The sequence below is a fragment of the Hypomesus nipponensis genome, chromosome 9, assembly GCF_054491055.1.
Source record: "Hypomesus nipponensis isolate SF chromosome 9, ASM5449105v1, whole genome shotgun sequence".
NCBI lineage: Eukaryota > Metazoa > Chordata > Actinopteri > Osmeriformes > Osmeridae > Hypomesus > Hypomesus nipponensis.
Genome location: NC_140369.1, coordinates 10,654,653 through 10,671,343, shown reverse-complemented (window position 1 = coordinate 10,671,343; position 16,691 = coordinate 10,654,653). Strand labels below are relative to the sequence as shown.

Genomic DNA, 16,691 nt, shown 5'->3' with positions numbered 1-16,691 from the left:
TAGAACCAGAGAAATAGGGGAGGAGCCCAAGACTGAGTCATCCTTTGGGCCTGCAATAGAATTATAGTCCTCTAGAGATTTATAGCCTGGGCGGATTGCTCTAGTTTGTCGGATTGGACTAGGCAGAGCAGCACTAGGAAAGTTAAGACAGGGAAAGACTTTGGACCACAACCTCTACAACAACTTGACAGCCAGCATGTCTCAGGTGAGAATACTACAGTTTGGCAGATGGTAAAAGCTTGGTTTGTAGGAAACTGAAACTACTGGGGCAACACAATATATCTTTTGATATTTTACCATCTCTGCTGTGAATTTCAGCCTGACGAGGGAGAGCAGAGCCGACCAGAGGTAAGAGAGGAAGATCTCGTTGAAGCAAAGGATAAGCTCGGTCTCAAAGTGGAGGTGAAGAGCAAGACCTTTGAAGTGATGGAAGAGTGTGGTAAGTACTGAGCCTATGTTCTCAACATGGCATTGAAGTCTAGGGATTAGTCTTGTGTGAATGGGTCTCATCATTTTCATTTAGGAAAAGCTCTGCTGACAAATACGTAATGTATGTATACAATGCTCTACAAAGTGAGACTTATAAAACTGAAGTTTCCATTCCATATACAGAACTCGGGATAGTTGAGAGATGAGGGGGATGATTCTCAGAGCTCTGTCAAACAAAGTGCCCCCCATCTCTCACCTCCTGCATGATGAATCACTGTTTATACTGTACATAACCAGTGTCTTACATAGCTCTTTGGGTTTCTGCCTGATTTACTGTGCGAGGCTGATGGTTCTTATTGTGTGGGCCGTTCCAGAGCGTGTTGGGAAGGCTGCCCCGTCAGTGTTCAGTGGAGTGAGGTCAGGGGCAGAGACTGCCTTCAACAAACCACCCACTCGACCAATCCGGAAGTAGAAGAACCCTTCTGGGATCATGTTTAGAATGATCACTTGCTTCTCGGTCTGTACAAACTAGCCACTCGTACTGTTCACCTTGAGACCTGGATTAATGTGATATAACTGTGATGGTCTAATAAAAAATAAACTGTAATCAGCGTACAGTAGATCTTGATGAACGGCTCCATTGACGATAAACTAAAATAAATTATGTTTTCCTTTTTGAAAAAGACTAACAAGCAGGGACCTTTGCAACAACAACAAAATCTCAAAACAAATAAAAAAATTTACTTATTGGGACCAGGATGTTTCAGACAAGGGATCCTGACAGCTCATACACACACACACCTCAGTTGGCAAAATTCTGGTATAAGACCAGTTTGACCGTTCCAATAAAATGGCACAATTTGATGGCAGGGCCAAAAACAGGTCTCATATATGGTATACCTGATTCCTGAATGTCAAAACTGAACGCCTCAGGAAAAAAAAATCGTGCACCAAACAGTAAAATAATAATAACAAAAAACATTAGTAAAATGTCTAAAAGCTAAAAACATTTTTCTTTTTACTTATATTTAATAGCAACAAGAGCCGTACACAATGATGGAAGCAGGGCAGCTGGAAATCCATTCAAATGTGTACAATTATACATAGGCCTAAATGTTAGAAAACCAAAACAATCATTTTCAATGCCATCTACTAAGCACAATGTATCCAACTAAATATATCCAACATTGTGTTGAAATTGTTTTAGAAATGAGAAAAGTTGACAATTTGCCACCAACTCTAAATCAGTGAATCACATGGATCTATACCCATGGGTATACAGCCATATGAACATAAAAGGTACTGTACAAAGAGCCATCCACCGACCATTTGGATACTTGAAATGCTTCAAAGAGAAAAGCACGGTTCTTGCTTCACCCTTTACAGTATTTACTTACACATTTTTAAGGGATGATGGAAGTCTGTTCTGCCCATTGCAGGGAAGATTTATGTCTGCTTCTTTCTGTACCTGGGCAGAAGCTGAGTCTTGACAAACTGAACAAGTTGAGTCTCTGTAAGGAGGACAGTGCCAAGAACACCCAGAAGACATCCTGCTCCAACAGCAACATGGACCAGCCTCAGCATCCACCCTCCATCACAGCAGAACGCACCCTACAACAGGAGACACACAGAGGACGACAGCAAGGGAATACAATTGAATCGTTCTGAATGTATATGAAACAATGTTAATCAGTCTAAAGTTTTTATCAACGCAAGGTAACTATTGTCTTTGGCAAATACAAAGACTAGCGCTAGATGAAAGGATATTGACAGACTTGAGAATGACCAGTAAAATAAGTCAGCAATGAGGCAAAAGAGAGAAGGATATGTGCAGGTACCTCAGAGAGGGTAGTGAGGGCTGCACTGAGAGCCAGAGTGAGCAGCAGGGCTGGGGAGGGCCAGAGGCCACGCAGGGGGGTCCAGGGGCTCTGCTGGAAGTAGCGGTGGATGTAGAGGAGGCTGTGCAGGATACGGAGGCCCATGTTTAAACAGTTGGCCAGGATGAAGCCAAGCCCCCCTGCCCACCATGTCAGCATGTAGGACAAGACCAGGAAGGAGACTGACAGGGCTAGCATCACCAGGTTATACCTGTGGGTCACACAGCCAGTTGGGGTCAGACAGTGTGAGTGATCAGGGTCTCATACTGGGTAGGAAATCACAGAACCCTATGCATGTCTGTTTGTGTTTGTTCTTACCTGTCTACCTCTTCTTGGCTCATGGCAGCAAAGACAAAGCACTCAGTCACTCCATTGATAGCGAGCAGAAGTACATATGAGCTGAAACATCGTAAAAGACTGGGCCCTTCAACAACAGAAAAATACATACAAACACTGCCATCAACAACACAAACCACTAGAAACATACATCTTCATAGTGTAACTTCATAAGCATTAGTAAATCCCTTCTGTAGCACACATGTATGAAGTTGTCATCTTACCTGTTCCACTGCTGAGCAGGGAGCCCCCATAAATGTCCAATGCAAGTTCAGAGTAGGCATATCCAAACACTGTGATGATCAGACCAATCACAAGCACCAACTTTAAAAGATATTCCAGAACCTCAGCCACGATAGCAACATCCTCCTGCAGGCAAATCAGTGAGTCGGATCATATTATCTGATATAAGCTGACCAAGGTCAGAACTAGCACTGCACAATGGAAACATCACAAGTATGTATCTGACTGGCAGTCTCCACCACTCTGACCTGCTTCTGACTCTTCACATCCCGCCCTCGCTCCAGAACTTTGGCAAAAAAGACATAGAAGCTCTCCTCAATGGGCAGGAAGATGAAGCGGGCAACCATGGAGCCCAGGTTGTTGACAATGTCGTATATACCCTGATCCCCGAAACTAAGCACGTTCAGGAAGGTCATGACATATCTCTCTCCTTCCGTCAGGATCTGCTTCAGGAAGGACTGCTTAAAGAAGCTCCACGTCAGCCTGGCCAGGGTCCAGTCCACCCACGGCTACATACACACACCAAAACAGCACAGTAGTATGACCAAACAAACATTGGGTAGCTATTTAACGCATATAAGACAAACACGAAGCAGCCCAAGCTGTAAGATTTTGGATGACATGAACAAAGTGACATTTTTCTTGTGGAAAACATTACCTCTTCATTCACCCTGGAAGGCAGCAGGTCTCCAATGCAGCGAAGGGGGAAGGCCTTCCTTTGAGCTTCACCAGAGCCCAAAAAATGCAGGAAGTAGCCAAAGTAGCACAAGACAAGGAACCCTGTGTACACCAGCTAGTAGTTGACAGCAGATAGATCAGTACAAAATTCACATCCACAACATTCTACTCAACTTCTAGTGTTAGACTACTCTGTACCTGAGCCATAGAGAAGATGTACAGGCCCCACTGAGGGGCAGATACCACCAGAACCACTGTCAGAACACACTTAGCAATCATCGCCAGGCTTTCTGCCACCACCTTCAGTCTGACAAACAAGTGTGCTTGAGCCAGGACCCAGAGCGGTTCAGCCAGCAGCTCCTGCACAGCAGCCAGGGCAAAAAGCCCCACAGCAGGGCTATAGTGTGGAATGGCCTGGGGGTCTGGCAATTCCAGGAGCCATAGCCAAACACACACAAGCAGGGACCCCCACAGAACACCCAAAGGCAACCTGGGAGATTCAAATACAATGGAAAACATGTACACATACCAGTTCAGAGCAAAAAGGTTCAACTTTTGAGGTATTGTTTTTGGTATACACCTCAGTAGTCCATGGTAACACAAACTCACGTCAGCCATAGCAGGTTGATGACCTGTCTCCAGTTAGGATCTGTTCCAGATCCACTGAGACATGCTTTCCTGAATGCCTCTCTGGACAAGAATACCAGCGTTGAGTACAGCAGTGTTAGCCTACACATAAACACACACACAAACACATACACAAACACACACAGTATTGTATTTTAGTAAGTTAAGTCATCTCAGAATCACAGCAGCTGTAAGTTTACACATTGTGACATCTTACCTTACATTAACAACACCAATGAGTTCTTTGGAAACAAAACGAAGGGTAAACGCATTCAGCAAGAAGGTGAGCACACGAAACATCACCTGAAACATCATAAGGAAATGTAAGCACAAACACAATACAGATATATTTACATTGTTTTTAAGAACATTGATAATGCCAGTCAAGACTCAAGAGTAGTTTCTGTCACCATATCACCTTGTATCAACTGTCAGACAGAACTAAGTTAAAGTAATTGAATTAGAACGTTAGGTTTACCTGTAGCAATACATTGTATGAAGCGAGAGTGGATGCATCCTTCAACACGTCTTGGGACTTCATTGTCCTGCGTAAAGTCCTGTATGACACAGCTAAGTGGCAAGCTGGTTTAAACACCAAGTCATCTCAACAAACCCGGGTTTTACATCGCGGATTTGAAATCCGACATTTTCACTCATGTCTCTTACACACTTACCGCACTTCCGTACACATCTTATACGTATCCGTTATACGTCATTGACACTAAAACTAATGGTCCACCAGAGGGCGATCTTATCTTATACTTTGATTCACAAGATTCAGTTGAGACCCGTAGCTGCAGATCATGTAAAAATTATGGCCCCCATTATATGTTTGTAGGTCTCTAGGTCATAGTTACGCTTATTTAATTCATCAAAGCTCCATAACTACATTGAAAAGTTTATTGTGCCGGGACATTTCAGAAAAATTGACTTCAGACATTGGGATGATTGTTTTTTATAAGATGTAAAAGATGGAGACGGTAAAAAAGCACATAATTAAAGCGCACCAAAATATACATGTCAAATCAATATACATATATATCTATACAGCATGTCAATAGGTCCCTTTCCAATGTTTAGCATTGCAAACAGTACGCAAATCATTCAAATAGTACATGTCTATAAATGAGATATTTCACAACAGGAATATAATAGCCTACCTAACTAGACAGACCACTGTGCTTGTATTTTATTCACTGTGTAGTGAACTCACAACGCCAGGCTAGTCTACCTGGCTAACCTCTAGTTGCTCTGTCTGAATTTTCTGAATTTACTTAACACTAGATGGCACACAAACCAGTAAACCACACATTTTTACAAATCTTTCTTATTGACAGAGAAAGGTTCTTCATGCGACATAACCAGAAGCAATGATTCAGTCAAATAATGCATTGGTAGGAAAGAAGGTGAATGTTGGTGTAAGGTCTTTGGACCTGCAAGCAGATAACTCAAACAAACCTAAACACCTTCATCCACACACACTAAAGTGCTCCATTCACTGGAAGAGCCAGACATCCCTTGTGGTGGTACTATACTGCTGTCAATGAGTGTATCCCACATTTAAGGTTCCAGGTGTCAAAACAGGAACCATCTTAACAATCAGAATTCAGTTCTATTTTGAGGCAGGGTTTTACTGCAAAGGAATGGGAGAAAATCAGAGGCTTCTTGTGTTGGTTCTTCAAACTGGTGAGTGTGGTATAACAAGGGTCATTTAACTCACTTCAACTGACAATTTCAATGCGGGTGGCAATTAATAGAATCATCTACATACGGCCCACAAACACCTAGACACCCTAGCATGCATCACAAAACTATTTATTTGTACAAAGGACAATTCCTGTAAGTTATACTCTTGTGATTTCTACAAGTACCAGAGAATGACTGTTTGTGCTTAACTACAGAACAGGCACACAAAATACTGAACAGGGTACCGCTCACTCACTTGCAGGTTTGATCACGGGACAGAACAGACACCTTGACGAACAGACCCTAAGACAGTACTAATTAAACCCTGGTTTCACCTCTCCCCTTTGACCTCTGGGATGCCAGTGCCCAGGGTGGAGACTGGCATGAAGTTCTGCGCCTCACTTTTCTAGAAGGTGCTCCATCTCAGGGTTGATGAAGGAGAAGCCGGCGAAAGCTGATTGGTCCATGGAATCAATGAAGTTTTTGTCGCTGTGAGAGAGGCGGGGCTTCTCACTAAGGAATTCACGATCAAAGTTGCTGCAGTCGTTTGGGGCTTTCTGTAATGGGTGTAAAGGTTAGTCAAGTAACACTGTACACCTTTTTCCTCTATACTATCTTGACAGACATATTCATAAGACCCTTACCACTTTTGGTCTAAAGGGGGGTTCAACCTCCCTCCTTTCCAAGGCCGACCAGTCGATGTTTTTGAACAGGGGCTGTAAGCGGACATTTCCCACAATGCCTAGCCTGCGAGTGGGGTCCCTCTCAAACAACTGCATGAGTAGAGAAGACAAACACAATCAACGTGACTAGCTCAGTTCAGAGAGACAGGTTTATTTTATATTTGGAGAAGGGTACAGTACAAACCCTCTCCATCAAGTCCTTGGCCTCCTTGGTGATCCAGCGGGGGAAGTGAGGTGTGTCCATCCTGATGGACTCAAACAGCTCATCCTCATCATCACCATGGAAAGGTGACTGGCCAATCAGCATCTCATAGAGCAGCACTCCGAATGACCACCAGTCCACTGAGAAGGAGTATGTTTGTCCAAGCAGGATCTAACGAGAGATGTCATCATAAACACACATCCCAACAGATTGATTATTTGATTAAAATATTAGCCGGGTAAACCTAGAGGGTCTCTGAAATAAAGGACGAAAAAAAGTATTGCCAAAATGTAAACATCGGTAATTGTATTAACAACAAATTCCATCTGGTAAACCACCGCTGTTCAGTCACGTAGCTAGACTAACCTGTTAGCATTTTTTCAATCAGAGCAAATCCTAACATCAGTTCAGTGTTTGTTGTATACCTCTGGAGCAATGTAGTCTGGAGTCCCACAGAAGGTGGTGGCTCTGTTTTCTCCAAACACGTTCTCCTTACACATGCCAAAGTCGGCTATTTTGATGTGTCCCTCCTGATCCAACATCACATTATCCAACTTCAGATCTCTGAGAGCAGAAAGACGAAAAGCATTTGAAGGAAGTGATGACTTACATTTTTACATTTAGTCATTTTAGCAGACGTTCTTATCCAGAGCGACTTACAGTAAGTACAGGGACATTCCCCCCGAGGCAAGTAGGGTAAAGTGCCTCGCCCAAGGACACAATGTCATTTTAGCACGGCCGGGAATCGAACCAGCGACCTTCTGATTAACAGCCCGATTCCCTAACCGCTCAGCCACCTGACTCCCCATCCCCAACTTTGTGTGTGTGTGTGTGCGTGTGTGTGCTTGCATGTGTTGTCCATGCCCTACCTGTAGATGATCCCCTTGGAATGTAGAAATTGTAGGCCACAAACAATCTCAGCAGAGTAGAATCTTGAAGGGGGAAGAGGGAGGAGAGAATAAGGTAGACATTACTCCTGATCTAAAACATATTTTGTGGGATGGCAGTGTTTTCCAAGGTGGTGTAGGAGGTGATGAATGCAGTCTCTGTGGGCTGCGCTCTGCGTACATGTGGTGTCAAATGGAAAATAGAGAATAACACACTCAATATATGTTCTCACCTAGGTTTCCTTCAACTAGCTTAATTTCAGCTTTCTTTTCATTCCATTGATGGACCCATATAGCAGCCCTATTCCTCATGCAGGGTAATCAAACTCTTAATATGTTTAATAGAGAAGCAACAATACAATGTTCAAGATAAATAACCAACTTAAAAGAGTTTGTGATAATCAGCAATGCTTTTATGGAGACTTGTATTGAAGAAGTTACATCCTGGCTTTGCAAATTGCTCTGAGAGTATGCAGGTCCATAGAGAGTGTAACTTTCTTTATTTTCACACAGTATTAATAATTGAAGTGGACATTTGTATGGAGAGACATTGTGAGGACAGGTGAACAATGCTATCCCGTTGAGATACCTGAGACCACTGAGCAGTGACCAATGGCAGCCAAGCAGCCTTAGCCTAGGTGTAAGCCTATCACTGGCTTCCTTCTTTTATCATCTCTGAAAGGCGAAACAGATTGGCTCCAGAAAGCAGGGGACGATGTACCCATGTAGCTGAGGATTCAATGGGCTTCACTGAATGACTGACTGATTTACTGACAGATTGATTGACTGGTTGATAAGATACATGGCTTTGTCCAGCCTGACCTGTTTTCTAACTCTCACTCACCAATAATGATGACTAAGTCATTATCAAATGTCTGGGTAAATCCTAGTATAGGTTCTAATGATACTGAATGTACAGTACATATGCTCTTACACAAACAGTTGTTTGACGGTTCAGACAAACTCTCCCAGCTAGGCAGGATGAGGGAGCTTAGACACAGAGAGTAACATTGTTAGTAATGGAGTATAAATGGGATGTGTTTTCCCCTCTGGTGGTAGTGTGAGATTTGGGGCCTGTCGGATGATAGTGGGTTCAGAGGTAGCAGCAGATCAACAGGCCCTTTGTGCTGTGATAGTGGGCTCATTGGAAACTCATTGGTTCAGACTCTGGCCAGGGAAAACTATTGCATAACCAGGAAACCAAACCCAGGAAAGACTTTCCACTCTGGGCTGCCAGCTTCTGGTGGAGAATCCACACGTGCACACAGTACATGCACGCATACTCATGCACAGAATGTGGTTAAAGATTAATACTCCCAGCTGGATCGAGTGTCACTGGCCTGGCAGCAGTGTAGTAATCCTGTCATCTTACCTGTTCAACGCAGAGGGTTAGGATGGGAGCTTTGTTACTCAGTTCAACTGCTAATACTAGATAGTTTAACCCATTTAAACACAACTCAAAGTTAAACTTCTTGAAAAGTCAGGTTTCCCCAGTCTCTGGTTTAGAGAAGGGGGGGGGGGAGGGGGGGAATTATGTCATGTTTGTGTGGAAAACCCTGTTTGGTGACTGATGAAGTGATGTCACAAACACATACACCCACACCCACTTGTATTACCCTCTCCTTACATGGGCAGTCTATTGCTCTGACCAATGGAAAGAGACCAATATATAATATGCTGCCAGAACTGTGCAAATCTGTTTTCCATCAGAACACCCATGGGTCTGAGTTTGTGCGTCTGTTTTTGTGTGAGTGGCATGTTAGATTTGCCTGTCAGTCTATGGCTGATTCTACTCACGTGGCTCTGTAAAGGTCAAAGCGACCCTTCTCTTGAATGTGAAACATCAGGTCTCCTCCATTCAGGTACTCCATCACAAAGAACAGATGCTCCTGTCACAAGCAGGACATGTGCATTACTACTGTGGCCTTCCACATATGTCAATCATATCAGGATGTGGTTTGCAAATAATAATAGGAAATCAAAAGACAACTTATAATGAATATGCAAACCACACAGTAAAGTTACTCTGATTAAGCCATTGACGTATAGCTCTATAAGGCTATTGTATTTAAGGTATTTTCTGTCTATGACGGTGTTTATGTGTGTGTGTGAGCGTGTGAGATACCTTAGTCTGGAAGGTAGAGAACAGGTGGGTGAGGAAGGGGTTGTCCCAGGCCAGAGCTAAAACTCTCTTCTCCACCATGGTGCACTCCACATCATCATCCATCAAAACCACATCTTTCTTCAGAGCTTTGACAGCAAAGTACTCTCCACTGCCCTTTAACTCTGCCAGCAGGACCTACGACGGCAGGGGAGCAGGAGAGGTGAGGATTGTTAGTAATCGTGTCCTCTTACAGACGCCAGAAAGCAAATGTATGTTACCATGGCAATGCCTACCTTGCCAAAGCTTCCCTTGCCTAGAACCTTGTGGAGGATGAAGTTGTCCACGTTGATGTGGGTCAGATGGGTGAGACGCGTCGGTGGCACGGGGCTGGAGCCCTCCCACAGCCGGCCGTAAGGGGTGCCGTCTAAAGGAGCAGACATCCTCATCAACACACACAAACATGCACACACACACACACACACACAAACACACACGTACACACTGACCGTTGACATCCAGAGCAGCCAAGTTCCTTGAGACCTCCTCATAGACTCCTATATCTGGCAGGTTTGGCTGGTTTGGGTCTGAGCGCCTTGTGGATTTCTGTGAATGGACAGAAGAAATACAACAAGAGAAATGTACCTTAGAGAAAGAGAGCGCTAAATAAGCAGAGGTATATCAAATATACAGTACAACAGACTGTTTAACGGATCTGATTATACTGCAGTGAATCAATGAATGAGAACATGAGGAGCGCATTAGCCTTGTGTCCTTAAACACACAAGAGGAGGCAGCTCAGCTTTCTGGTGCCCCACAGCCTGGCCTGACTCAGGAGTCACCCAGACACACGTCTGTCCACACCAACACACACATTACAAATACACACATACACACACAACCTTAAGCTGACACACAAACACATGCTGACACACAGACACATGCTCACACAAACAGTACGGTTACCAACCTGGCTGACTTGTGTCAGAGCTTCAGCTAGTAGTTTCTGGTTGATCCCACAGAGGTTGGCTACTTTATCCTGACACTTGTGATGGACATTCATGGCACAGTCTAGGAGAGAAATTAGTAACTTGGTTACAGACATACACACTTCTACATGAAGAGAAGAATCAAAACACCCACATGCACATACACACAGAGCTTGTTCCCTACCTTCACATTTGAGCCCCTGTTTAACCAGGCCCCACAGAAGACTGCCACAGTGGTCACAGAAGGTGGGGCTCATGTAGTTGTGGTTCTTGAAGCGGTGAGGCATGTCAATCTTGAAGCGCTCCTTCTGGAACTGTGAACATACATAGGAGGGAATGTACCACACATTTATGGAAGGTTTCCTGAAGGTTTCTCCAGAGAAAACTCTCAACCTGGTTGAATAAGTACTGGGGTAAAAGAGCAGGAACCTGGACAAAACCTGGTCCAACGTACCACAGTGTCCCGACTGTTGGCCGCTGTGCCCGTGCATCTTCCAATGATTTTGTCTATACATTTCTTATGGATGGCTGCATTGCATTCTGGAGAATAAAAGGGGAACACAAATTCATACACTCCACATCTGACAGCTGATCCACAAATCATAAAGCCTATATAACTGTGTTTACAGTTCTTATTTTCCATTTGAGGTGAAATATGGTCAAATGGTTGGTTTATATGGTATGGTTTATATTTTTTATGAATTTCATCCACTTACGTCGGCATTTGTAGCCTTGCTTGTTGAGTCCCCTGTGGAGGACAGAGAAGAGGAAGGGAGAGCTCAGGGCTGTGATCATGACCTCCAGATCTGGATAGACTGCGGACAATGATGGCCTTGCTATCTTGATTAGAATGGTAATGAACGCCATTGGATGCAAAGGGGTGGTTGATATGCTCACAGAACTGTACAGAAACCCGATTCACACTTTCATACACACACACACCTCTGATATAATCTCTTGCTGTTGCTGGTAACCCATTTTTACATCAAAAACCTCAAGGTCATCCAATATTTAAAAAGGGTCAGCATATTATTAGTTAGTATTGCTAGTCAGAATTACTAGTCGGCAATGCAAATTTGTAATGCTTTCCTGTCATTTAAACTGATGAAAATGCTAGCATTTGATTGAGTCTAACTAAGTTTATTTCTGCTAAACTATATAGGAATTCTGATCGGCTCAGGCTCCAACACCCCAAGATAGACACAAGTGGAGATACAATGGTATCTACATAAAACATGAGCTCATCTCCCCAGAGTGTCCACACACAATTACACACACATGGTGTAAAGGACAAACTGACCAAACAAACTCTCGGCAGACAGAGCAGAAAGTGGGCTGTCTGAAGAAGGTGGCGATAAACTCGTGGTTCTTAATGGAGTGGATCTTAGCCTGTTTGATGGCCCCTCGTCTTCGGTTGATGGTGGGTCCTTCCTCCTCCTTCACAGACTGCTTACTCTCTACCAAGAGGCACACATGAAGAGAAGAGACAGGCTCTCGGTTTATTTGTTTGGAAAAAAATAAGCTAGTCCCTCTCTCTCTCTCTCTCTCTCTCTCTCTCTCTCTCTCTCTCTCTCTCTCTCTCTCTCTCTCTCTCTCTCTCTCTCTCTCTCTCTCTCTCTCTCTCTATCTCTCTCTCCCTCTCTCTCTCTCTCCCTCTCTCGCTCTCTCTCTCTCCCTCTCTCCCTCTCTGTATCTCTCTGTCTCCTTCTCTCTCTCTCTCTTACATACACATACACACTAACACGTTCTGTGGTATGCAGTCTGTTCTCTCCTGATCCGTCTGTCCAGTGAACAGACAAGCTGTGAGCCAAGAGACTAACCGAGGCTCAGGGCAGACGGTTTAAGAGGGCGGGCAACAGAGGAGGAAGAGGAAATGAAGATGAGGAAATCATTACACCCCACCTGGATCAGCTCCTTCCAGGAAGTACTGCACTGCCATCATCACCTTCCCCGAAGGCTGAAGATCCACCTGAATGCACGTACAGTAGATTGTCGAGACCAAGCCCTCCGACACTTCCATTCAAACGCAAACCGCCTTCACAACCCCACAGATCTGGATCACGTCTGTGTCGCACTTTCCTGTGTCTTACCCAGAATTCAGCTCGTCCATTGGCCTTCTTGCAGCGCTCGGCGAGGACCGACACCCCTACTGTGACCTCTGCCAGAGGCTCCTCTGCCGTCTTCATCAGCAGCACCTGCAGCACACGGCCCTCGTAGATGTGGGCGTCGAAACTGGACTTCCAGGCTGGGTACATGGTGGGCTTCCTCTGGACAAGGGTCTTACCCCTCTCTGGAGAGAGGGGACAGGAATGATCTCATGGCACGGCCACTATGGAATTAGTGTCATGCCATAAACATACTGTGTGTGCATGAACAGTCCATACAGCACAATCCATATCCTCACCAGTGGTGAGGGCCTCCTTCATCTTGATGGCACAGAAGGGGGGGTCAGCCAGGGGAGATAGAACGCCCAGGTCGTAGGAGTTGAAGCCGATCCGCAAGAAGGGCGCCATGGTGACCAGTCCCTGCGCCACCTGTTCAATGAGACCAGAATGTTACCCCAGTCACATATGTTGACATGTCAGTTTGATTACTGCTGAATACACATGACAAAGTACCATGATTCAGCAAAATCGCCATCTGTACTCTGTAAGTAACACACACAAAAGAACACGTTTACACACAAGCTTCAGTCACATGTACTGTATATGCACAATACATACGCATCAATAATGTCCTACTCATGTTACTGTTTAAGTAGTTGTTTTTTATAAAGACATCTTAAAGAACTTTAAAAGTTTCCCTATTTAGAAATAGAAGAAATTATACAAAAAACGTGATTCTCATTTAAAGAAAGTCCTATGATTGAAAGAGTCCTATGATTGAAAGTCCTGTGATTGGCCAATTGAGTAACAGAGTGTGTGAGTAAGAATGCACGAGTACCCTTCTTACATGTGTACACAAGTAGAACTTGGGACAGTTATTTGGTCACACTGCAGAACAGCATTTTAAAGAAGTTTCAAATAAGGAGAAGTAAAATTGCATTGAAATTCAGGCTTGACTGATTCAGGCTCCTGATTGAGGTAAGATTAAACATATATTTTATGTTTACTGTAGGTTAATAATCTAAACCCCACCCATGTACATCCAGATCATTATAGCACCTCTGTCAAGAACGCCTAGTTATAAACCTGTGTGTGTGTGTGTGTGTGTGTGTGTGTGTAGGGGGGGGGGGGGGGTTGGCACAATTCTGTGTGCCAAGCATTGGTGGAGAATTATTACAAAACCCATACACACACAGACACACAAACAAAGAACTCTTATGTGCAACAGTATGACAGGGATGTTGAGAAACTAGAAAGCCATCTCTTCCACCCTTCTTGCAGTATGTTGTTCACCACTGTGAGTGGAGCTGCAGAAGTAAAGGTATTTCCCTGCGTTCCTGACAGCCAGCGAGCCGCAGCATGCCCAGACACCAAAACCCCAGACAGGTCTTTTACATGCCTCACTTCCAAACTCACAAACACCAACTACACGGGCAGAAAACAAGTACACAAAGAGAAGTAACATATTGCACATAATAGCGAAAGAGTGTTATACAAGAGAAATAAAAATGAAGTGATGCTTGTCAGTACGTGTGAAAGCAAAGTCGATAGACTAGTTCGCGCCCATAGCCCTGAGCTGTGATGCTTTTGTTATCTAATCAATAATAACCTCACTGTTATTGGTGTTAGTGTGTGTGTGAGTGTGTGCATAGTGGTGGTGGTGGAGAAGGGAAGCATTGAGATTGACAAGATCTTCAGTGTTCTACTTTAAGTTGCTGTAGCATACCTCTCCATCACTTCCTCAGAAGCACACATAGATCTAGTGATGGGACCGTTTACGGTCACACAGAAAAAGTGTGTGGTTGTCAGGTGTGTTTGCAAGACCGTGACTGATCCAGTTAAAACGCTTTAAGACCCAGAATCATTCATATGAGAGACAAGCAACCAGATACAGGAAAATAGGTTGTTACTGAATAGTATGTGTGTGTGTGTATGCATGACTGAGTCTATATTTTGATGCACCAATGTTTTGAGACACATAATCTGTTTTCACATATTAGCCACACACACACACACATTCTAAACATAGAAACACAAACAGACAGGGAGAATGCTCACATCTGTACTATTTCATTTAATGTCCTGTATGCGTAGCAACAACTATAAATGACTGAGATAACACAATTAATGAGATGGTGGAGCGTGTGTGTGTCTGTTAATGAGAGAAAGAGAGCAAGAGAGAGAGAGAGAGAGACTGAGAGATAGAATGAGATAAAACAGGAACAGTGTAGTAACGACTGCCTGTCAGAGACTTGTGCTGTAATACTGCAATGGGCAATCTGAACTGACCCCAATGGCTACTGATGCCCAGCCCTCTCAGCTGCTAGATCCATGTGACCAGCTTCTCCTGGGGATTTCTTGGTTATGTTCAAACTGTGCAGCCACTGAACATGTCTTTGGGGCATGTAAAAATTGACATGCCATTGTAGATAATAGTACATAATACATATCCTAATACAGACACATGGACTCTATCTCATTCACACACATCACAAATCATATTGCAAAGGAGGATGTGTCAGTGTCAGTGTGTTGATGATCAACATCCTTAACGCAACAACTGTCCAAGTATGCCTACATGAATGCAATAGGATGTGGGAAATATTTCAATTCAGTGCAGTAAGATGCATTGTGACTCATAGTGCAGTTATAACTGGGTTTTCCTTTCCAATCAACTTAGATTACTGTATAAGCCTATAACGAACCTAAATCGACAAAATATGCCTATTCATATGCATATTTTTAAATAGGCTATTTATGCTCCAATCTGTGTCATAATAATCTGTAGACAACGTCACTCTTCCTAAAATCTATTATCTTGCATGTCAAAATAAACCAGTAGGCTATAGGAGATTGCTGAAAGGTAGGCTAGACTATGATATTTTGATTAACTGTCACGTTGAGTTTACCGAGTTAATTTCACCAATTAAGCTGTGACCGGTACAGTGGTGATGTGATTTTAACTGTTTGATAACACAATGTCAAAATGCGAATGAAAATAAAGTTGATCCATTTGTTTAAATAAGTGCATCATACCAGTAAAGCAACAAATGAATGATGGTCCATATATTGTGCTATTAAATATAGGCCGACTATATCCACATATGTAGCTTCAAGTTGCGGATGTCAGAACAGAACAGTCTTACGACGTCCCTTACATAGGGATACATTTATATTCAATGTATTTGTAGTCAGTTCAGATTGTGGAGCCTGGACATACACATAAGTCAACTGCAAGTTATTTTAACTGTGAAGATAGTTACTTGCCGTTACATTTCCTTGAATACAAAAAACATAGAGGCCATCATAATTTGTCCCAAACTTTTGAGAATGCTTGCGAATAGCAGGGACCGATTTTTTTTTATTGTAGTTATAAGTTAGAACTATCTGACGGTTTCACGTTAATGTACGTGTGATTCACTTACCTCGACTTGAAAACGTGTCTTTTCTTGTTAACGTATGCTTGTCGTGGTCGGTCTCTTCCTCCCGTTTCTCGTTCTGTGATTCCTTCGATTGAGGAAGTACTTGCGCGCTCTAGCTTCTCCGCGAACTATGTGACGTCGACCAGGTACAGACACACAATCAAACACACATACACACACTGCATTGCGGACGCACTTTAAGCTATTTAGCAACAATGAATGTAGGTGTCCCCATTTTGTATACATTTTGATAAAGTAGACGTGTCTTTGATCTTACTGTCTGTAGTTTTTGAATAGACGACTTGGGTCAGTGCTCATGAGGACGATGAAGCAGGTTCACAAAGCATAGTCAGACACATGATATATCTCAATCTTTCTGATGTACGCACTATTTTACTTCCTTCATCTCTGGGTTAGATTAAAACA

General features: G+C 43.5%; 3 protein-coding genes across 4 annotated transcripts; 1 reads left to right on the top strand and 2 right to left on the bottom strand.

The window, feature by feature from the left end:
• Positions 1-62: 62 nt before the first annotated feature.
• mustn1a (musculoskeletal, embryonic nuclear protein 1a) lies at positions 63-1,036 on the top strand. The gene is made up of 3 exons (XM_084704893.1): positions 63-205; positions 319-439; positions 804-1,036. The coding sequence occupies exons 1-3, from the start codon at positions 197-199 to the stop codon at positions 899-901; spliced, it is 228 nt and encodes a 75-aa protein (XP_084561019.1). The 5' UTR covers positions 63-196; the 3' UTR covers positions 902-1,036.
• A 114-nt stretch (positions 1,037-1,150) lies between these two features.
• On the bottom strand, positions 1,151-4,878 carry rft1 (RFT1 homolog). 2 transcript variants are annotated; one of them, XM_084704890.1, is made up of 10 exons: positions 4,669-4,878; positions 4,408-4,493; positions 4,173-4,292; positions 3,762-4,053; positions 3,544-3,678; positions 3,134-3,394; positions 2,867-3,011; positions 2,625-2,730; positions 2,268-2,517; positions 1,151-2,040 (listed from the first exon to the last, which is right to left on the bottom strand). In XM_084704890.1, exons 1-10 carry the CDS (start codon positions 4,729-4,731, stop codon positions 1,876-1,878), a joined length of 1,623 nt encoding a protein of 540 aa, XP_084561016.1. In that variant the 5' UTR covers positions 4,732-4,878; the 3' UTR covers positions 1,151-1,875. The 2 variants fall into 2 exon arrangements, with proteins under 2 accessions (XP_084561016.1, XP_084561017.1); XM_084704891.1 differs by having other exon boundaries at positions 4,413-4,493; positions 4,669-4,873.
• Positions 4,879-6,001: 1,123 nt separating this feature from the next.
• prkcda (protein kinase C, delta a) lies at positions 6,002-16,394 on the bottom strand. The gene is made up of 18 exons (XM_084705028.1): positions 16,269-16,394; positions 13,143-13,272; positions 12,829-13,028; positions 12,641-12,707; positions 12,039-12,195; positions 11,455-11,486; positions 11,193-11,278; positions 10,923-11,052; positions 10,720-10,820; positions 10,259-10,355; positions 10,046-10,176; positions 9,774-9,947; positions 9,446-9,537; positions 7,631-7,693; positions 7,187-7,325; positions 6,744-6,932; positions 6,521-6,649; positions 6,002-6,433 (listed from the first exon to the last, which is right to left on the bottom strand). Exons 2-18 carry the CDS (start codon positions 13,249-13,251, stop codon positions 6,275-6,277), a joined length of 2,055 nt encoding a protein of 684 aa, XP_084561154.1. The 5' UTR covers positions 13,252-13,272; positions 16,269-16,394; the 3' UTR covers positions 6,002-6,274.
• Positions 16,395-16,691: the final 297 nt, after the last annotated feature.

What these genes read in the sequence shown, in the direction of transcription:
- mustn1a (XM_084704893.1), top strand. An exon ending in TGAAGTGATGGAAGAGTGTG is followed by an intron (nt 440 to 803) that starts GTAAGTACTGAG and finishes GGGCCGTTCCAG; the next exon opens with AGCGTGTTGGGAAGGCTGCC.
- rft1 (XM_084704890.1), bottom strand. Translation starts at nt 4,731, where the DNA reads ATGAAGTCCCAAGACGTGTTGAAGGATGCATCCACTCTCGCTTCATAC. An exon ending in CATACAATGTATTGCTACAG is followed by an intron (nt 4,494 to 4,668) that starts GTAAACCTAACG and finishes ATGATGTTTCAG; the next exon opens with GTGATGTTTCGTGTGCTCAC. An exon ending in ATGTGAAGAGTCAGAAGCAG is followed by an intron (nt 3,012 to 3,133) that starts GTCAGAGTGGTG and finishes ATTTGCCTGCAG; the next exon opens with GAGGATGTTGCTATCGTGGC.
- prkcda (XM_084705028.1), bottom strand. Translation starts at nt 13,251, where the DNA reads ATGGCGCCCTTCTTGCGGATCGGCTTCAACTCCTACGACCTGGGCGTT. An exon ending in CTCTGACACAAGTCAGCCAG is followed by an intron (nt 10,356 to 10,719) that starts GTTGGTAACCGT and finishes GTCCATTCACAG; the next exon opens with AAATCCACAAGGCGCTCAGA. An exon ending in CCAAGGACTTGATGGAGAGG is followed by an intron (nt 6,650 to 6,743) that starts GTTTGTACTGTA and finishes CTACTCATGCAG; the next exon opens with TTGTTTGAGAGGGACCCCAC.